Source organism: Dipodomys spectabilis, unplaced genomic scaffold (genome assembly GCF_019054845.1).
Source record: "Dipodomys spectabilis isolate Male_0828 unplaced genomic scaffold, ASM1905484v1 ptg000019l, whole genome shotgun sequence".
NCBI classification, from domain to species: domain Eukaryota; kingdom Metazoa; phylum Chordata; class Mammalia; order Rodentia; family Heteromyidae; genus Dipodomys; species Dipodomys spectabilis.
This window is the reverse complement of record NW_024870696.1, coordinates 19,254,100-19,276,788: the sequence shown is the minus strand read 5'-3', so window position 1 is coordinate 19,276,788 and position 22,689 is coordinate 19,254,100. Positions and strand designations below refer to the sequence as shown.

General features: G+C 41.5%; 1 protein-coding gene across 1 annotated transcript in view; it reads right to left on the bottom strand.

Annotated features, from left to right (window-relative positions):
- Slc9c2 (solute carrier family 9 member C2 (putative)) overlaps positions 1-22,689 on the bottom strand; it is a 52,139-nt gene that overhangs the window by 11,944 nt on the left and 17,506 nt on the right. The window contains exons 8-17 of the mRNA XM_042674290.1: positions 20,783-20,926; positions 19,872-20,040; positions 17,435-17,516; positions 16,237-16,400; positions 15,064-15,156; positions 11,341-11,438; positions 10,326-10,445; positions 6,619-6,817; positions 5,820-6,008; positions 3,852-4,001 (exon numbers count right to left, since the gene is read on the bottom strand). Of these exons, the coding sequence (XP_042530224.1) occupies positions 3,852-4,001; positions 5,820-6,008; positions 6,619-6,817; positions 10,326-10,445; positions 11,341-11,438; positions 15,064-15,156; positions 16,237-16,400; positions 17,435-17,516; positions 19,872-20,040; positions 20,783-20,926 (1,408 nt within the window). The remainder of the gene's footprint in view (positions 1-3,851; positions 4,002-5,819; positions 6,009-6,618; positions 6,818-10,325; positions 10,446-11,340; positions 11,439-15,063; positions 15,157-16,236; positions 16,401-17,434; positions 17,517-19,871; positions 20,041-20,782; positions 20,927-22,689) is intronic.

The following is a 22,689-nucleotide window of genomic DNA, read 5'->3' as shown; positions in this document are numbered from 1 at the left end:
TTCCCTTTTACCAAATGGCTTTACATTCTGATTTAAAAGAAGGAGGGGGAGGAGGAGAAAGAGGAGGAGGGCGGGGGCAGGGGGAACATAGAGGAAACTGCACCTCCTTAGGTTGAAAGGAGCTGTTTGGCTCAATTATTCCTCTGGTCAGTTCTGCTGTTTTTCCTGTGCTGAGACCCAAACCAGGATGATTGTTGTACAGTTGGTATTTTGCAGAGTTATTGTAGCTAATATAGTTGTCAAAAATAAAAAGATTAGAATGTGCCCCACTTTGCACCAGTGGGAATTCTTCCAGGCAGAGTTCAATTTGGAGTGTCAATTAGTTCATGTTTCATATATATATATATATATGACACATCCAAATAACAGGGGTCCTGCTATTCTCTGCACCTATCTATTGGCATGTGTCAATAGTGTCAATTAGTTCATGTTTCATATATATATATATATATATATATATATATATATATATATGACACATCCAAATTGAACTCTGCCTGGAAGAATTCCCACTGGTGCAAAGTGGGGCACATTCTAATCTATAGATACAGATATAGATATATCCTGAAATAACTGAAGGAATAGCTCCACCCAAGGCAAACCAACCTCTGATCAATCAAACACACAAGATATTTGTCCAGTGCTCACAATGTCCCAGGCACTGTTCCTTGCAAAAAGCCCTGTGACTTAGAGTCTTTCTGAAACATGTCCTTGGCCACACCAGCAGCTCTAGGATCATACAACTAACAGTTCTGCACAGTTGCCAGTATGGGTTTCTGAAACTGCATTCAGTAAGGTATGGTACCCTGTCATTTAAAGGAAGCAGAGGGACTGTTATCAAAATCTTAAGCAAAGTGAAATTCTGCTCTAAAGCAGAAATCATGGGTAGTTAATCTCTCATTTTTGAACATACAAATGCGGTATACAGTTTTTATTAAATTGCTTCTTCTTCTCACTTAATAACATTGAACCAGGCCAGGAATAGTGTCTTAAGCCTGTAATCTCAGTTACACCAAATGTATAGATCGGGAGGATCATAGTTTGAGGCCAAACTGGAAAAAGTTCCAGTCTGTTTCAATAAATAACTAGGTATGATAGTGCTTCACATCTCTCATCCCATTCTCTCAGCTCTGAGAGAATGTAAACAGGAGGATTCAAGTTGAAGATCACTACACATAAATGTGCAAAATTTAATTAAAATCTCTTGTACAATTCTTCTAATATCTACCTCCCAAGTAACGAGGATTGCAGACATGAGCCACAACACATGTCCAGCTAAGAAGAATGTTCCGACCTCCTTCAATGTCATGACAAACAGAAAATAAAGAGAATTTAAAGATTTCAAAACGTTAAGTACATATGCATATTATTGAAATTACTACTTAAAGCAGTAGAGGAATTTAACATAGGAAAGGTTCCTAAGGGGTAGCTGTGGACGTGGTAGTGGAGAGAGCAGAAAGGGATGTTTTTCCCCCACAAATAAGACTTTCTGCTGCTTGTATTTAAAGTCTGAGTTTTACGCAGATTGTGCCTCATTGCCAAAAGTTGCTCTATAACAGTAAAACTTGTGGAGTTCTGCATGTTCCAAATTCAAATTTGGGCTTCCTCAACATTTCCACTTCTAATGAGGAAGGACATTGTGAAGAAGACAAAGCGATTGGCAAATTCCTTCTCTCTCTCTCTCTCTCTCTCCTTTCTATCTTTCCTCCTTCCTTCCTTCCTTCCTTCTTTCCTTCCTTCCTTCTTTCCTTCCTTCCTTCATTTCTTCCTCTCTTTCCATCTTTCTTTTTTTGTGCCAGAAGCAGGGCTTGCTCTCCCTAGTGCTATACCATTTGAGCCATGACTGTAATCTAGCATTTGACTGGCTAATTAGAGATGGAGGTTTGCAGACGTTTCTGCCTGGGTTGTCTTAGGACCTCAATCCTCCATGTCTCAGCCTCCTGAGGAGCTAGGATTATAGGTCTGAACCACATTATCAGTTTATCCAACATTTATTATCATCTTCCCAGATGTGGTAGACCTATTGGTATTAAGCATAAAAATTCTTCCATATCTAACTGGCGTGGGGGGGGGAGGTGTTGCTCATCTTGTTTGTTTTTGTAAACCCTACATGGAACAGACAAAGCAAACATACACTAGCAACCGTGTTATCAACATGATTTGTATGATATGAAGGAGCCTGGGTAGGAGGGCCTCACTCTACTACCTCTGAGCCTTCCATGTGGTACTCATGCCCTACTGCCTGGAAACAGAGTCTTGATAAAAAACCAAACAAACTACTACTACTCACCCACTCCACCATATCCGAATTTAATGTTTTCACTGGCAAGTCTCCTTTCCTTTTTTTCTTTCTTTCTCAACAGCTGAGACCCATCTTTAAGTGAAGACGTGTGCAAGTCTCTGTTCTCACATAAAGCCTTTTCCCAGTGAATTCTGTTGCAGCCATGGTAGGGTAGGGCAGGACTAAGGTCTGAATTTAGGGCCTGTGGTGCTCTAACATTTGAGCCACACCTCCATCCTTTGTTTGCTTCGGTTGTTTTACATCAGGGTCTCAAGTTTTTTGCTCAGCCTACTTACTGTTCCCTTGTTGCTAGGATGCCAAGTGTACTCCAGCATGCCCACCTTTTCTTTTTTTGTCAATTTTATTGTAAAGGAGATGTAGAGAAGGGTTACAGTTACGTGATTCAGGTAATGAGTACATTTCTTTGAACAGTCACACCCTCCTTCATTTTCTCCCAGTGTTTTCTTTCCTGGCTTCCTTCACCCTCCAAAGTTGTAGGGTTCATTTCCAACATAGAGCCTAGTGGGTGCCACGACTGAATTGATTCACCCTTTGTCCCTCTGTTTCTGCGCTTCCTCTTCCCCTCCCCATATCAGATAAAACTTAGATACAAGACAAAAGGGTACAGAGATCAAAAAACAGACAGGAATAAACCAAAGAAAAAAAGGAAAGAAGAAGGGGAAGAAAAAGAACTGCAAATAAATATAATTTTTAAAACTCTTACATTTCTTAGAGTTCATTTCAATAAGCATTATTTTACATGATCTTATTACTTGAGCCTTTGCAATCCTTTCCTAAGAATATCCTGTTTTGGTCTCACCGTGTGAATGTCTAAAGTCCTGTATAATTTATTATGTCCAAGTGCATTTTTTGTCTTTACCATCCAGTGTGTTTCCTCGTAGATCTACAGGCACTTCCTAGTTATCACAAGTGAGGGAAACCACGTAGCCCGTTTCCTTGGGTCTGGCGTCCTTCTCTTAGTATACTTTTTTCCAATTCTTTCCATTTCCTTACGAATAGGGCAATGCCATTCTTTCTGATAGAAGCATAGAATTCCACATGTTCTTGATCCATTTGTCCACTGAGGGGCATCTGGGTTGCTTTCATATCTTGGCTATCGTAAACAATAAGCCCAGCTTTTTTGTTGTTGTTGTTGAGGTAGGGGGTCTTGCTAACTTTACACTGCTTCTCCTTGAACGGTGATCATCTCAATCCCAAGTAGCTGGGACTTCTAGTATGAGCCACCACAGTAAGCCCTGCTGAATTCACTTTTAGAGTGTGTGTTACAAAAAGACACACTTTCTTCCCTACCCTGTACAAAGTATCTAAATCATTTATTATCTGCTCTGGAGATAACAAGTGAGCTTGGTGGTTAACTGCAGAAACAGAAGTGTCAGAGACGATTCTCTGCAACAGCCCATGTAACACAATGAACCACTGACTCTCTTACAACTAGAATTTGTGTTTGACCAACTATACATCAAAATGATCTTGAAAGAAATGAGCACATCTAAGTGCCTTCTCTCCCTGCCCCCACCAAAAAAAAAAAAATGCCAGTGCTTTTTCTCACCTGATATATTGATTCACGGCCAGAAATGTGTTTTACTAAAAGCTTGGCATCTTCTTGACTTTTGACATAGCCTTTGGTAATACTATACATCAGGCTGAGACGCTTTTTCATCTGTATTTCTGCAATGTTGATCAAGAACGGCACCACCATCTGGAATCACAGGGAGGAAACAAACAAACAAAGAGACGCGTAAATTTCATAAGGAAAAGCACGTTCCAAGAAGGAGGTTCTCAAGGTGTCATCTCCAAACCAGCCAGGTGGCCCCACCCAGCCCTGCTGAGTCAGACACTCTGGGGTGGGCCCCACAATCCGTACTTTAGTCGCCAAGTCTTCCAGCAGGTTCTATGGGTGTTCAACTTTAAGGTCCACTCCTAAAGACGTGTTAGCATCCCTGTCCTCTTCATTGTAAGCACTCAGATTGCAGGAAACCAAAGTGGTGTTCCTGGAAAGCTGGGTACTAGTTGCGATGTGAATGAATCGTCTCTCCACACCCGGTCCCTTCATTTGCAAGGGAAGGAGACTTAGGATACTGGAGATTCTTCTTAGCTCTAAATGTCTCTGATCGTTGTCAGAGGTAGCTACTGCAGTGATTTCAGAAAATGAGATTTTAAATATAAACCTGCCTAGGTTCAAATGCCACTTCTTCTATTCACCAGCTCTGTGACCGTTGAGCGAGTGAGTGATTTTTGAGGTGACGTTGTCATCTCCTTGTGTGTTAATGAGGATAATAATATCTAAGCACCAGAATCCCAGGGGGAGCTTCTTCCTCAAAAGCAAACATGGTCAGTGGCATAGCGCGGGACTCTCCACAGGGAGTGAAACTATTCCAGAGCACATGAGGAGGTGCTGGGTAGCGAGGGAAAGAAAAGTAGTCAGGAAAATAGTATCAGAGCAAAGGAACTACAAGGGCAGAGAAAGGAGAGCTATTTTGATGACGAACACTGGGCAAAAGAGGGAGATGTTTAGAGACCCTATTTCAAAGCTTTCCTCCCATGATGCACTGGTGCCCACTGGGTTGACCCAAGGGGCATCTGAGGATCTCCTGTATTGTTCCCAGCTTGCCAACGCTCTTCAAAGCTGCATTATATCATATGGCTCTTAGGGCACCTGACTTCATCTAGTGCCAACACCTATCTCCCAAGACTATTCTGATAACATTACTGCATAATGTATGTCAAGTGCTGTACACAGGACCTGGCAAAAAGAAAGTCGATGCTTACCAAAAAAAACAACAACCCCTAATCATTGTAACATTGATTCTAGATATATGCTCCTGCTTGGAGAAGTACTCCTATTGTTATTCCTTCATTCAGCAAGTATTTATTAAGTACTAACAACACATTGGGCACTGTGCAAGAGCCATGTGTTACAGCAATGAGCCAAAAGCAGAGCCTTCTGCACAGAGTGCAGGCATAAATAATAGTAAGCAAAGTATTCTGGAGAGAAACAGAGAAGCGAAGCATGGAGAGGGGGAGCCAGGGAGAGGACCAGGGGTGTGCAGGGCAGGTCTCCTTTCACAGTGGGTGGTTGGCAGAAGGCCTCCATCCAAGCTAGATGTGAGCAATGATGTGAAGTCGAAGAGGGAGTAAACCAAGCACAAAAGTATTGGAAGAGCACTTGGAAGAATGAGCAGCTCCTGTCCGCATATTTTTCAAAGCAATGAGGTTTCTTAAATCATTTGATAAACTGTGTAGAAAAAAATGAATATATTAATTGGGCACCAGTGGCTCATGCCTATAATCCTAGCTACTCAGGAGGCTGAGATCTGAGGATCGTGGTTCAGGCAGGAAGAGTCTATGAGACTCATCTCAATAAACCATCAGAAAAAGAAGTGGCGCTGTGGCTCAAGTGGTAGAGCACTCGCCTTGAGCTAAAGAGCTGAGGGACAGCGCCCAGGCCCAGAGTTCAAACCCCATGACCAATACCCGCCCCCCTCCCAAATCAGTATACTAAAATATGAAGTCTTACCTTAAAGAGAGGTAGAAACCGAATTACTCTTAAGTACCCCATGACCACAGTAAATTGGATGAGAAACAAGTTGCCTGGTCTCAGTTTAACAAAGTATATGCAAAAGATATCAATGATTCCAATAACCATGATAAAAAACTCCAAAACATTCCAGTGTTGACGGAAATACACTCTCTTCAAAATTAGTAACTGTTTAAACAACAATCAGAATGAATGTCATTTTATAACAAGTAAATATTGATGTAGGGGTAAGGATCTTTTAAATTAACAGATAAATGCTTCTGTTACAAATAAGTAACATTCCCAAAGTTACGCTTTAATTTATTCATTTGGAATTCCCCAAAATTCTTTTTAATCTCCAACAACAAAATATTATCCAAAATATGAAGTATAAAAAAGATTTAAAAATAACAATACACAGCTAAGCTGTCTTTGAAGAACTTACCCTAACAAGCATCTCATATTCTGAGAAGGATTTGCAAACCAATTAGCATTTATTCACTTATCTCTGTCTTTCATTGTTACAGAAAATATTTGGGAACACGATCTATGTCTAGATTTTCAATTTTTAATTTACTTTTCCTCAATCCATGAGATTCTTTCTGAAGTTTCCAAGGCTCTGTCTATTTTTACTGATTTCATTATTAAACCCACAAAATTCAGAAAGGCCACTAGTATTCCAGGATTCCATCAACTAAAATAACAAATGGCTTCTAATATCAAGTTGTTTGTATACGACAAATATAGTCAAAACATCTGAATTGTTCTTTTTATAGAATACATTACTATTAAACAGTACCTTTGAGGCTGATTCTAATACATATAAAAACACAAAGTAGTGGTTTATTGATATCAGTGCTGACACGTTTAACTCTCTTGCCATTGGCCATATGTGCATGACCATAGGGAAAATATATATCAGTGTTATGACATGTCTTGTATATTCATATTCTTCTGAACTTATGATATTGTATACAAAAACAATCAGTTTGTTACTCCTGAAAAAAAGATTAGGTAAAATGTCAGATCATTTAAATATAACCATTAAGAGCTGAAGTATAACATTTGGTTGAACATATCACTCAAATAATGCAAAAAGAACATGTGTATATATATAATGTAAAGCAATAAGAAAGAATAGGGCTGGGAATGTGGCTTAGTGGTAGAGTGCTTGCCTAGCATGCATGAGGCCCTGGGTTCAATTTCTCAGTACCACATACACAGAAAAAGCTAGAAGTGGTGCTGTGGCTCAAGTTCCTTGAGCTAAAGCAGCTCAGGGACAGTGCCCAGAGTTCAAGCCCCAGGACTGGCAAAAAAGAATAAAATTCAAATCATATCTACAGAATGGAAAAAGAGTTTTAAAAACATAACTTATTAGTTGGGGACAGGAAGCTTTTCTTTCTTTTCATTTACTTTTTTTTTTGTGCTCAGGTTTTGAATTCAGGATTTCTCACTTGCTAGGGGCACCCTGCAACTTGAGCCCCCACCCCCCCCACCCCCGCCCCCAGTCCAGTCCTTATTGCTGCATTTTTCAAATACAGTCTTAGTTGGTTTGTTTGTTTTTCCCAGGCTGGCCTCAGACCACAGTCCTTCTACTCATGCCTCCACTGAGACAGCACTTATTTGCTGATAGAATATTTCTCTTTGCCTGGGCTGGTATTGAATCACAGTCTCATCTCTGCCTCTTGAGTAGCAGGGATTACAAGCTCTCCCACCATACCTAGCCAAGAGAGCATTTTTTATTCTTTTTATTTTTTGTCTTTCTTTTGTCAATCGTGAGGCTTGAACTCGGCCTGGGCGCTGTCCCTGAACTCTTTAGCTCAAGGCTAGTGCTCTACCACTTGAGCCACAGCTCCACTTCCTATTTTCTAGTGGTTAATTGGAGATAAGATTCTCACAGATGTTCCTTCCCAGGCTGGCTTTGAACCATGATCCTCAGATCTCAGCCTCCTGAGTAACTAGGATTACAGGTGTGAGCCATGGGCACCAGCTCATTTTTTAGTTGTTTATAGTTATTATAAAGGTGATGTACAGAGGGTTTACAGTTACATACGTCAGGAAATGAGTACATTTCTTTTCGAACAATATCATCCCTTCCCTGCTCTCAGTTTTCCCCTCCCATTCCACCCAAAGTTGTATAGTTCATTTTCTACACAGTGTCTAGTGAGGACCACTGTTGCATTTGTTCACCCTTTGTCCCTCCATTTCTGTGCCCCCCTTACCCTCCCAAAGACAAAAAAATGAACAAACAAGACAAAAAGAAAAGAAAAACAGCAATAAAGAAAAAGCCTCTTGAGGGAGGGGGGAGGCTGGGAAGGGAGGTGAAGGGTAAACAAAGGAGGAGGCTGCAATGCTTGGTAAGAAATGTATGCATTATCCTGCCCATGTAATTGTAACCCCTCTGTACAGTATGTTCTCAAATAAAATAAAATAAAATTTAAAAAAAAAAAAAAAGAAAAAGCCTCTTGTTCCATCTCCTAGAGTTCATTTCAATAAATATGATTTTATGTGAGCGATGTACATAGGCATTGAACATTTGTGTTCTTCTCCTAAGAGTGTCTTCCTTTGGTCTCACTGTATGTGAATTACTAGAGTCCTGTATAATTTATCATGTCCCAATATAATTTCAATCTAGCTACTACGCGTGAGAGAAAACTTTCTAGAAAGCATGTTTAAATGAAAATATTCACAAGTTAAAAGCAAGAAATAACCAGGCATGTTGGCACACACCTGTAATCCCAGCACTAGTAGGCTGCAAGTTAAGGTCACCCTGGGCTACATGGTGAGCTCCAGGCTAGCCTAAGCTAATCTGAGCATGTAGGAAGACCCTGTCTCCAAAAGAAAATAAAACAAGAAACAAATAAATGTAGAGGAAAATGAATTGCTTAAAATAAAAACAGTAAGGGATGGTAGGGGAAAAATAAAGGAGAGTATAACAATGCTTGATAGGAAATGGACTCATTACCTTGCTCATGTGACTATAACCCCTCTGTACAGTATCTTTACAATAGAAATATGTATTAAGCAAAAATAAAAAAATTCTATCCAATAGTTGCTATGACATATTTCTTCAAACTTTCCAATCCATCTAAAATGGAGCCTGTGCCAAGAGTTCCGTTTATGCCAAGATCATAGGGTTTAAATTATATCCTTTCTCAATTTATTAAATGAAAAAAGCAAAAATTATCAGATTTATAAAAGTTTTTTTAATCACTTAAAAACAAGCAGCATTTAACATTCATGATATGCTCTTATTTTGGCGTCTACGGGGTTTTTTTTTTGTTTTGTTTTGTTTTTTTTATTTTTTTTTATGATTGTAGGGCTTGAAGTTAGGATCTGGATGCTGTCCTTGAGCTCTTTTGCTCAAGGCTAGTGCTCTACCACTTTGAGCTACAGCTATACTTCCAATTTTTCTTGTGGTTAATTGGAGATAAGAGTCTCACAGACTTTCCTGCCTGGGCTGGCTTGAACCATGATCCTCAGATCTCAGCCTCTTAAGTAGCTAGGATTACATGTGTAAGTCACCAGTGCCCAGCTGGTCTCTACTATTGAAAGAAAAACCTGACTGCCATATCTAAAAATTTGTAAGCTCACCATCTGTATAACAAAGGTGTCTATCCGAGTTGAGTAAAATCATACTTTGTGATATATTAGATAACTGATGCTGCAAAGGTCATTGACATGTCTACCCTCTGGTATGTATGTTTTTCCCAGGTGAATATGCAAGCAGCCTGCACACCACAGAGTCCTAAAACATCAACCCCTCTCTCTTACTGCCCATGTTTTACTAGAGAGTTCAATGACATTGCTAAAACAGAATGGAAGAAGAGAAGCAAACACTGTCCCCATGCCCCCCAATCAATGAGCTTACTATCATATTACTTTCACTCTGTGTGTGTGTGTGTGTGTGTGTGTGTGTGTGTGTGTGTGTGTGTCCTGGGGCTTGAACTCAGGGGGCCAGGGCACTGCCCCTGAGCTTTTGTGCTCAAGGCTAGCACTCTACCACTTGAGCCACAGCTTCACTTCTGGTTTTCTGGAGATTAATTGGAAATAAGAATCTCACAGACTGCCGGGTGCTGGTGGCTCATGCCTGTAATCCTAGCTACTCAGGAGACTGAGATCTGAGAATCGAGGTTCAAAGCCAGCCTGGGCAGGAGAGACCGTGAGACTCCTATCTCCACTAAACCACCAGAAAACCGGAAGTGGTGCTGTAGCTCAAGTGGTAGAGCACTCGCCTTGAGCTGAGGAGCTGAGGGACAGCGCCCAGGCCCAGAGTTCAAGCCCTAGGGCTGACCAAAAAAAAAAAAAAGAATCTCACAGACTTTCTTGCCCAAACTAGCTTTGAACCCCAATTCTCATATCTCAGCCACCTGAGAAGCTAGTCTTATAGATGTGACCCACCAGTGCCTGATTTGTTTCTAAATAAAATTCACGGTGATCTAGTCTGAAAATAGAGAAATAGTCATCTATTCAAGTGTATTATTATTAAAGTTTCACAGTACTTACCCAGATGGAATAAAAGATGTATTTTCTTTACGATATTCCAGGTAAGATAACATGTTTTTAAACTTCATAAGCCAACTTCTAGATCTGACATAAGTTGAAACATCATAAATATTCATAAATCTAAGAAAAAGCATGCATATATGTTATAATAGAAAGCAAATGACTTACTGGGAGTAATACAAAATGGAAGGTTAGGCTAAATATAAATTTAATATGGTCCTACTAAAAATGCTCACCCAATCTCAAGCCTCTGCACACTTATCTCTCTAGCCAGGGTCATGATACAGGAACACTAGTAACATCAGACTTGTGCCCTTGTTCCAAGAACCATTCCTGATCTGAGATCAAAGACAAAGCTTCTCTAGAGTAGTCCTTTGAGGTTCTGGAATCCAGCTTCTTTTTGTCAGCATTGCTTGGTCCTGAAGGCAACTGAGTGAAGGTTCTAGCTTTTCCAGGGACTGATAACAGATCTCCCAAAGAGAGGACCAGGCTGCTGAAGTGATAACTACCACCCAGCTGCTTCTCTTCCCGCTGCCCCTCGGCTTTGCCTTAGATCATCCACTACCTAATGTTTGCCAGGACTATGACCAGATACTGAGGAATCGGTAAGACACTGAGTATTTCCCACCAGATTTCTTTACATCGCCCAATACCAGTGGTAGGGCCAATTCCTCCAGAGCCTGGTCCTCCCCAGAAGCCAGTCTCCAAGAATTTACTGACTGTGATATAATGGCAAAGTAATGTGAATAGTAACTGAAGCTATGCTAGCTCTCATTCATGAGAGCTCTTCACATTGCAGTCACACCTTCCTCCAGAACCCCTAATGTCACCGACGCTATGAAACTGCAGAGGGACAGGCAATGGAGGAAAACAGAAAGGAGATAGACAGATACATGGACATCGCTGAGCTAATAAATTGATCTGTCTGGACACTTCTCACGCTGTTCAGTATTTATCACACACACAGGTTCCATTTTGGGAATATCAAAGAGTTACAGAAGTATCATATACTTACTTTCCTTTGATGGGGCAAAAGCTTTTGGTTGCACCAATTAATATCCGGGCTGCTTCTACTCCAAGGATTCCATTGTTACATTGTTTTTCAAAGCTACTCTAGACATACAATTTTAAATGAAAATTATAAAGGATCAAAACATCAATGTAATACACCCTGCTTCATCCTTCCGTGGTCTGAACTGTTATTACTGAACTGTGTACAATTGTCCCTCTGCACCCATGTGTTCTGTACCCATGAATCCAGTCAATCACAAACAGAAAATGCTCAGAAAAAAATACATCTGCAGTGAACATAGACTTTTCTTTATAATTATTTTCCAAATATTATAATGTAAGAACTATTTACAGAGCATTTGCATTGCATTAGGTATTATAAAGAATCCAAAGATTACAGAAGTATAGAAAAGGGTGTACATTAGTAGGTTATAGGCAAATACTAAGTGAAAAGCATTCACAGGTTTTGGTATTCATGGTGGGAGTAGGGGGAATCCTACAATCCTTTCCCCATTGATATTGGGCATGACTACATGAACGTATACTGTTTAAAAAAAAAAAAAAGTCAACAGCAGGAACTAAATTTCGTTCAATTAAATAGCTACTGAATGCTCTCTTTTTTTAACCAACTACCAAGAAAGATTTCTAGTTTCAAGAAGATTGAAAAAAATTATACAACTCAGAATTTACTTCAATTATAGAAAAAGCATCAACAGCATCCTTCTACAATACAATAGAAAACGGAAAGTATAAATTCAAAGTGTAATCAATCATCTCTGTCCACAAAGGACTATTAAAAGAGAAAGAAGGAGCCGGGCACAGGTGGCTCATGCCTGTAATCCTAGCTCCATAGGAGGCTGAGATCTGAGTAGTTAGATGGTTCAAAGCCAGACAGCCAAGGCAGGAAAGTCTATGAGACTCTTATCTCTAATTAAACACCAAAAATCTTGGAAGTGGCGCTGTGGCTCAAGCGGTAGAGTGCTCATCTTGCGCTGAAGAGCACAGGGACAGCACCCAGGCCCAGAGTTTAAGCCCCACGACCGACTGAAAAAAAACTTAAACACCAAAAATCTGGAAGTGGAGCTATGGCTCAAGTGGTAGAGCCTTGAGCATAAAAGCTCAGAGACAGCATCCAGGCCCTGAGTTCAAGCCCCAGGGCCAGCACAAGAAAGAGAGAGAGAGACAGACAGAGACAGAGACAGACAGAGAGAGGGGAAAGGGGGGACCTGGCATGTAGTAGATAGATGCTTATAACATCACCTACTTGGAAGGCAGAGACAGGATGATCTCAAATTCAAGGCTAACTCTGGAAAAGTTAAGGAGACCCTATATTAGAAACACAAGGCAAAAACAAACTAATAGCCAAAAAAAAAAGCAAAGGGCTGTGGATATGGCTCATTCAGTTTATCTAGCAAACACTTGGCTGCATCATCCAGCATGGTGCAAATACAGAAGGAGGAGGAGGAGGAGGAAGATGGTATTCTTGTGTCAATTCACTAAGTGCCTCTGACACAGGCTAGAGCTATCTCCTGGAACTCCTTACCCGAACAGTCTTCCTTATACATTGTTTATAAATAGTATCTCCAACTTCAAGTACATTTAGCATAAATTCTTAAGATTCACAATGGTAGGAACCTTTTTCACTCTAGAAATCCTGCCACTTAGACTTGAAACATTCTCCATTCATTGAAACATTCATCCACTCACCAGCTCCTTCTCCAGAAGGTATGATAACGTCTACAGCAGTTTGTTAAGGATACAAATGAAACTGCCCCTAAAGGGAACAAGGGCAGCAGGGCACCGGTGGCTCGCTGCTGTCGTCCACGATACTGAGGAAGTTGAAACCCAGAAGATCTAGGTTCAAAGCCAGCCACAACAGAAAAGTCTGAGAGACTCCCTTCTCCAACTAACCAGCAAAATTCTGGACTGTAGGTATGCCTCAAGTTGGACAATGCCAGCCATGAGCAAGAAAGTTGAGCAAGAGTACAAGTCCTTTAGCACGCGCATACACACACACACACACACACACACACACACACTCACGAGGTACAGGGACAAAAGGTAAGCTAGCCTTATTCTGAGGGCCAATGGGGCACATGGTAGATTTCTCCACTTAGTGAGCCATTTGTAATTCCCTGGGAAGATGCCCATTACAAGAAAGGTTCAGCCCTGAGGCATAGATATTATACTTGAAATATTTCTTCTAGCCCTGTCCATCTAGAAGTAGGCCTGGTTCAAGAAAACTGATTTACTAACAGAATGGAATGTTTGCTTAACCATTCATCCCTTAAATAAATATTTATGCATGCCTATTGTGTTTCAAATCTCATGCTAGGACAAAAGAGATATAATCCAAGGTTTTCAGAAGCTCACCATCTAGTGGAGGAGGGAGAAACATTAAATACACACAAATACAAAACAATGTGAGGAATATAAGAAGACAAATTAAGAACTCAGAGCATACCTGAGTTCATGATGGATTTGAGGTACCAGTGAAGAAAACATCTAGTCTTAGTGCAACTAGTGAGTCAAAAAAGCTCAGGTTTAAGTCGGGCACTAGTGAGGCTCACACTTGTCATCCTAGCTACTCAGGAGGCTGAGATCTGAGGATCAGGGCTTGAAGCCAGCCAGGCAGAAAAGCCTGTGAGACTCTTCAATTAACCATCCAAAAAGCCAGAAGTGGAGCTGCAGCTCAAGTGGTAGAGTACTAGCTTTGAGTAAAGAAGTTCAGGGACAGCACCCAGGCCCTGAGTTCAAGCCCCAGGAATGCCCCTCCCCCCCCCCACACACACACAAAATCTCAGGTGCTCAGGTTTTTGAAAAGATGTCAGTGTGGGAAGTCATTCTAGCCATGCCCTGGTGAGCCGGTCCTTCCTGTCCCCAGAAGACTTTTCAGCTGGCACTGCTGCTCCTCCCGGTGAGGTGGAATCTACTTCTCCACTCACTGACCACGGGAAACTGCACAAGGTTGCATGAAAATAAAGACATTTCTAAATGACTTTTTTAATGGCAGCAATCAGACTGAGAAAGTCACTCATCTGCAGGCAGGAGTCATTTCCCACCGAAATGAGAGGAATGGGAAGAGTGGATCATGTGCCCAGTTGGATCCTACAGTTGCCAGGGACCAGTGATGTCTCCGTGTGCGCATCCTTCCTCCTTTTGTTGAGGAGGTCAGTTGGCCACGATTGAGGGCTGGGTGTGTAGGGGGCAGAGAACCTGTCATTTCAATTCAAAGGTCTCTAGATTAAGAGAAGTCATACTTGCGATTAAAACAAAGTCTCTCACTTGGACCAAATGCATATCACGGCAACCTAACAGGCTAAAGCTTGGGGAGTGGTAGGGATGGGGTGTTGGGAAAATGTAAGCATGTAGGAGAACTAGAAAAATAAAGTGGCAAGCGGATAGACTCTAACCAGCCACAAATTCTTCCCATCTCTTCCCATCAAGAGCCTAAGGAAAAAGGGGGTTTGTTTTCTTGTCATTAAGCTTTAATGAATCAAACATTAATTTCACCAACAAAAAATCAGAAGGAAAGAATCTTTTCTTGTCTCTTAACAACCGTAAGGATTGGCATCCATCAAGATGCATTATATTCATAAATTGTTTTATCAAGGCCTTTGTACAAAGATAATGAAAATAATTTTTTAAAGAGCATGCTTTTCTTGTCACCTGAAAACTATAAGGATTGAGGAATGACGAGAATGATGTAAAGCTGAACAATACGAACCATTTGTATTATCGCCACGTGCAGCCTGGCTTCTTCTATTAAGACTTCATCTGTCGGAGACATCTCTTTCTCACCCTGGGACACGTGTGAAAACTGAGCCGTTTCAGACTACATTTTAAAACACGAAGAGATGAAGTAAAAAAAAAAAAATTAAGTAAACGCGATTACAGGTAGCAAGTGCTATACTCGACGATTTCAAGAATTCAAATCGGGGGCTGGGAAGATGGCTCAGTGTTAGAGCGCTTGCCTTGCATGCATGAGGCCCTCGGTTCAATTCCCCAGCATCACATAAGCAAAAAGAAAAAAAGCCGGAAGTGGTGCTGTGGCTCAAGTGGTAGAGCACTAGCCTTGAGCTGAAGAGCTGAGGGACAGCGCCCAGGCCCAGAGTTCAGGCCCCATTACCGGACCCCCCCCCCAAAAAAAAGAATTCAAATCAGAGCTGTTGAGATGACAGTCCACACAAAACTTAAATAATGTTGTTTTCCATGGTGACGAAATAAGTATTGCTTGGAGGAGACTGAGCAGCCAACTTCTCCAAGCCCCTCCATGCGTGGCTGCTCTCTAAATCAGCCCATGTTTTTGAATTTTCACAGTACTGATAAAACAGAGATCTTTCCATATCTCGGCCCCTTGGAAATACCATGTCAGTAGACACTATTGACAGTTACACAATCAGCCAGTCAGTACAAACTTCCAGTCTCCTGGTATTTGACAAATAAGGCTGATCACCATAACCCTCTCTGTCTCTGTCTCTATCTCTCCTTCTCTCCCTCCCTCCCTTTCATTCTCTCTGTCCCTCTCTCTGTGTCTGTCACGGACACTGTCCGTGAGCTTCTTCTGCTCAAGGTTAGTGCTGTACCACCTGAGTTACAGCTCCACTTCCAGCTTTGTTGTTGTTGTTTATTGGAGATAAGAGTCTCACAGACTTTCCTGCTTGGGCTGGCTCAGATCTCCTGAGTAGCTAGGATCGCAGGCGTGAGAAACAGAGACAAGAGTTCAAAGAAATAATTTCATTGAACTAGCAAAGCTAATAAATAAGCCTCTCTGTTTTTATTTAGCAGAACCAGAGTTTTGTGGGTTGTTGTTGTTGTTTTTAATATGAACTCAGGCAAAACAAGAAAGACCAAGGAAGGAAAGAAAGACTACAGATATTTTAACCAAGTATCCACTCACAGGAATGTATTTAATCTTTGCTTTTCTTTCTACCACACTCCAATTCACATTTGTCAAAAGTTTTTCTGTCTTAAATAACGTTATCGTGTTCCGGATGATCTCCTGAATGTGCTGGATGGCGTTTTCCATGGCCATTTGTCTTGGTAGAGTAATAGCACATAGACCTGTGGGAAAGAAAAGCAAGGGTCCGAGCAGAACTCTGGCTCCAGCTTCCCGGCTCTCTCAGGCTCATCTGGGTTTTCCCTACAGAATGTGTCTACTTGTGATTTTATTATAAACAAGTCAACTTTCCTTTTTTTTTTTTTTTTGCGGTTGTGGGGCTTGAACTCTGGGCTTGGGCACTGTCCCTCAGATCTTCAGCTCAAGCAAGCACTCTACCACTTGAGACACAGCGCCACTTCTGGTTTTCTAGTGGTTTATTGGAGATAAAGAGTCTCTCAGTCTCTCCTGCCCAGGCTGGCTTTGAACCTCTATCCTCAGCTCTCAGTCTCCTGAGTAGCTAGGATTATAGGCGTGAGCCATGGGTGCCCGGCTATCCCTTCAGATTTTTAAACTGTTCCCATTCACGATATTATTGTGGTTATAGAGAAATATCAGGCTCAGGTTCCTTTTAGGAATAAGTCATTGTGTCAGAGCCTGGGGATTGACTCCCAATATCCAGTCTTCCCTTCCTTTCAACAGAATCTCAGTGTTCTGGGTGAGCACATAGACAACTGAAGAAATATCGTATGGGCCATATGGGCCCATATAATCAAGTCCCAGACAATGGAATATGTAAGTTCTGAATTGTCCCATTCAAAGGAAGCTGCTTAGGCTCCATCTCCAATTTTCTCTTTTTTAGTTCACTGGATTGTAGACATGGTGGCATTAAGCAGTCTTCTACCTTGCAGACAAGAAAAATAGCTTAGGGAATGGAGGAGCAACAAAAGAGAAAGAATCTGAGCCTTTGGACAGTCTAAGATAACAGAACTGTCCCTCTCTTCCAGACTTTTCAAAGAAGTGAAGTCCTAAGTCTCACTTCATTTCTGCTGAACTAGCTGAACCAATATCCCAATTGGCACAGCATCTATATATAATGAGTGAATAAGAATAAATGATTTCTCAGTTCCTTGAACTCCATAAGAGTTGTGTGAACCCCAACAGCAACCTAGTTATATTTTTCCTCCATAGTTAATTACTGAATGTGTATACACCTTACCTAATGTTCTAGCTGACTCGATCATCATGTATGAGTTTATTCCCATAGTCAGTAATGTTATTACTTGCACATAGAATAAAATCTAAAAACAAAGCATACAAATGGTTAGAATCAAAATAATAAGGAAGCATTGTTCATACCAACAAAATTCTACCTCGACCAACATTGCATATATAACCCCATCTCTGATAAGTTGAAGCAAAAGGCTGTTTTGTGAATACTGACTGAACATATTATCCTGGAACAGAAACTGTCAATCTGAGCAAGGGAAAAAAAAATGATCATGCGATTCTGAGAGGAAGATACTGAGAAAAGAACTTTCCAGATTTTCCAGCAACAGTCATGTGAGGCTAGCAAGGAAGCCAGCCCAGACAGAGCTGTGGAGCCTGTGGAGCCATACGCAGGACAGAACTGTTGCCTGTCACCAGTGTGTATCACGGTTTTACAAAGGGCCCCGATGGAGCAGACAGGATGGGTTTGAGGGATCCGAAGAGGCACCACACACAAGAAAACCACATGAAAACAACATGGCCCCTATTTGCCATATGGTTTCAGGCCAGTTTTCAGTGTCTTCCACTGAAAAATGGAATAAATAGCAATATCTTCTCCAGTGTCCCCACATAGACAAGTTCTTCTGTTGCTCAAGGCTAGTGCTCTACTACTTTCAGCCACAGTGCCTCTTCCAATTTCCTGGTTAATTGGAGATAAGAGTCTCAAGGACTTTCCTCACAAGGCTGGCTTCGAACTGTGATCCTCAGATCTCCGCCTCCTGAGTAGCAAAACCACAGGCTTATTTGAACTTCAAATTAACTCCAACCAGGCCCCACAGACATAAATCTTAATAAAAGATGTAGGAGGTATGTGATATTACATCAAGAAAAGGCAATATTCCTCTTTGGAGAGTTCTTTCCCGATCCTGCTACATGTGAAGCTGTTTCTTTGATTTCTCCACATGCAAGATGAAGAGGTTGATAGTTGTTCCCCAAAAAAGATAATGTATTAAACAAATGCTATCCTCCTTTGGCCTTCCGGGACAGGAGTAAAGTAGTCAAGAAGGGAATATGTTGGACGGTAAATCAGATAGTACCTGGATATCTGGACATCTACATCCAGATTCCCCGGGAAGTGCGAAGGTAAGTGACAGTATATATTATACAGGTAGTTTTCTCCCTCCCACTGGGGCAGGTTTTAGATTCATCTGACTGGGAAGTTGCAAAAAGCTAGTCTGGGGAATTTCTAGCAACTTCTCTAACACACAATACTGTCACAAATGATGGGTAAGTTTCAAAGCCTGGGGTTGTAACTCAGTGGTAAAGTGCTTGCTTAGCAGATGCAAGGCTCTGGGTTTAATCATGTACACTGTGAAAATGGACAAATGATGAGGGGCTCTAACACTGCCAGCGGGTGCACTGGGCTCTGTAGCTCTTGCCTGGAGTGTTAGCACCACACAAGCTTCATGACTAGACAATCCAGAAACCTACCAGCTAGCTCAGGAGGTAGAGGCTTCAAGAAACAAGTTGGAATTTTGTTAGGGGAAGAAAGGTAGGTTTTTTCCATGGGCCACTTAGCCAGAAAATGTTTTTTTTTTGTTTTGTTTTTTGTTTTTTGGTCGGTCGTGGGGCTTGAACTCTGGGCCTGGGCGCTGTCCCTCAGCTCTTCAGCTCAAGGCGAGCGCTCTACCACTTGAGCTACAGCGCCACTTCCGGTTTTCTGGTGGTTTATTGGAGATAGGAGTCTCACGGTCTCTCCTGCCCGGGCTGGCTTTGAACCTCGATCCTCAGATCTCAGCCTCCTGAGTAGCTAGGATTACAGGCGTGAGCCACCAGCGCCCGGCGGCCAGAAAATGTTTTAATGACCCCTGAAATCATAAATATAACAAAATCCTTGTGATAGGATGTAACAACTTACAAAAATTCCTCTTCCGCTGGCACAGTAAACTAGCATTTCCATTTTTGTTCTAACAGCTATACAATTTGGAATGCTCTCCATAAAGATTATTTTTTTCATGCCTCCTGACAGCTATTAAAACCTTGCATCCCTGTGCTCAATAAATAATATTGATTTATTCAACCATGAATATTGAATAAATCAATATATTCAACAATCTTCATTGTTGAATAAATCAATATGTCAGGTATTTTACTAAATGTCATCTTAATCTTCAACAGGAAACTGAGCAGCAGCAAAGGTAAAAATTTTCCCAAGGTGAAGGCAAGGGTAGAAGCCACATCCGTCTTACATCACTGTCCATAACCACTCTATTACCTGGTTCCCTTCACGCTGTCAACACAAATAAACCTTTTTCTGAGTTCCAATCTACTTCAAAGAACGCATTTTTTAAATCGAGGCCAAAAGTGGTTAGCTTTATTATTGGGTGTGGTGACACATGCGGCAAAATGAGCAAAGATGAACCATCATGACACCTTCTTTTCCCTACCATATGTGGCGCCTCTTCTTTGTGTTCACCCAGATTATAAATATCAGGAGCCAAGAGTAAGCTGAAAACTCCTCTGATTCCAGACCAGGTGAGAACGGCTCCCCACCGCCAATTATACTCATAACTTGAGTGTATCAAAATCGGGCTCACTAAGATAATAGTAAGCCACCTGTGGGCAGACAAACATTAAAAATAAATAAACCAAGCCAATGTGTTAATCATTATTGAAACAATGCACTCGGTGCTAAACTTCATATTAAAATTTTCAAGCAAGACAAGGCAATGCATCAGTGTTCATTGATGTCATTCCAACTTTCCAATGAATGAAATCTACTGGCTACATTTTGTGTAAGACCAAAAAATTAATGTTAGAGCTGGATGCTGTTTTCTTGCTAGCTACTCAGGAGGCTGAGATCTGAGGATTACAGTTCTTTTTTTTTTTTTTTTTGGTCGGTCGTGGGGCTTGAACTCTGGGCCTGGGCACTGTCCCTCAGCTCTTCAGCTCAAGGCGAGCACTCTACCACTTGAGCTACAGCGCCACTTCCGGTTTTCTGGTGGTTTATTGGAGATAGGAGTCTCACGATCTCTCCTGCCCGGGCTGGCTTTGAACCGCAATCCTCAGATCTCAGACTCCTGAGTAGCTAGGATTACAGGCGTGAGCCACCAGCTCCCGGCTTGAGGATTACAGTTCTAAGCCAGCCCAAGCAGGAAAGTCAGTTAGACTCTTATTTTCAATTACACACCCCAAAAGCCATAAATGGAGCTCAAGTGGTACAGTACTAGTCTTAAGCACAAAAGCTCAGGGGCAGTGCCCAAGCCTTGAGTTCAAGCCCCAGGACCAGCACAAAAAAACCAACATACAAAAAACATACAAAAAAAGCTGTGTAAAACAAATGTTTAAATATAATTACCTTACAAAAATCACTGTTACAAATAAGATGAAAACGAAAGCTACAGTGTGAAATCTAAAATACTTGATTTCTCCACATCCAATCACAATGCCAAAGAAAGTATATATTAAATGTTCATATACAGATGAAAACATTATTAAGAACCTGAGATGAAGAAAAAGAAATTGACATTTTAAGTAATGTATTTTTAGCTATTTTTTTTCATATAAAAGCTGGCTCACATCTGTAATCCTAACTACTCAGGAGGCTGAGAGCTGAGAATGGCAGTTCAAAGCCAGCTGGGGCTGGGAAACGCGCAAGACTCTTATCTCTAACTAACCACCAGAAAAACTGGAAGTGGAGCTGTGGCCCAAAGTGGTAGAGTGCTAGCCTTGCGCAAAAAGAGCGCAAGAACAGCACCCAACCCCCGAGCTCAAGCCCCATAACCAACAAGTTAAAAATTATTTGTGCTATAGCTATCATTATTGTCTCTTGAAGGCCCCTGCCTTCCGTGAGCTTACGGTTAACAGGAAAATGTATTTTTTGGTTTTCATCTCACAGAACCTACCTCATAATCCTCATGATCCTCATCACATCAAACCCATGGGCTGCCTTTCCTCACAGAATAGCAAGTGCAATAGCAAGAGGTCTTTATTTCGACCTCTTCAAGCTGGTGACTTACCAACTTCTCTGGAATTACCAGGCACCTTATCAACTGTCTAATCTGCCCAGCTAATCCCAAGCTGGGGTGACATCTGATTAATTTTGTGTAATAGATATATGACCACCCAATACCCTGCTATACGTCACGTTGCATAGTCTCTCCAGTCTGCTAGCTCGCTGATAGTATTCCTAAATCTAACTCTAATCTCATCATTCTCCAGGAAGACATCCTAAACAGGCTAACTGGACGGGGTCCTCTGGCATCTGTCTTGCTGTCTGCACCACTCCCATTCGCCCCGCCTCCCCGAGCAGCAGGGGAATGCACTGGAGACTCCTAGATTGGTTTCTAAGAATCTGTATACCCAGCCCAGGAACACAGTGGCCATGATAGGGGCCAAAGTCTGGGCAGGGTGCATGTTCTGTTCTGTCTGGTTCTGGGTGCTAGCCTGTGTGAGTCAACCTGACTTCAAGAAGATCCTAAGTTGTACCTCCTCTCAATTTCCCATCTGTGACTTTCTCCTGCAGCTTCTCTGCCCCATAGACTAGTCTCCCTATGAGTGAGTTCTAAGATCTGCACCTAGAAGCACTAAGAGGCCTCATTTTAGCTACAGATAAGCAGTGTCCTCTGATCCAGCCTTAACCCAAACAAGTACAGCGCGATTCTCCAGGTGTTTCCTATCTCTTGCTGCAACCCACTGTCAACTCTGACAGGGAATGGACCTGAATGGGGGCGGGGGGGGGGAGGGGCGCAATCCAACACTCACTCCTTAACATTCAGATGTCATGGAAAAACCAATGAGTTAAAATACTTTTTAAAAAAAATCTTTCCACAAGACACAAAAAAGCCCTGCATCTTCCCATATTTATCCTTAGTAAGTCATACGTATGTGTATGCCATTTAACAATGAGCATATTCTAAAAAGTGCCTTGTTCCCATACATCCAAAACTAAAAGGCAATATCCAAACCACAGCACACATTAAGAAAGGATTGGTGGAATAAGTGAAGGGATAAACAATGAATAAGATCATTAATACTGATGCGAATCGTGGGAAAATGTCTTGTGCAAATCCAAGCATCTATTTCACAAAATAGTTGTTATTCCCAAACTTGTACATTTTTAAAAATCTGTTGTGGGCTTGAACTCTGGGCCTGGTCACTTTCCTTGAGCTCTCTCACTCAAGGCTAGCACTCTACCACTTTGAGCCACTGCTCCACTTGTGATTTTCTGGTGGTTAATTGGAGATAAGAGCCTCACCCACTTTT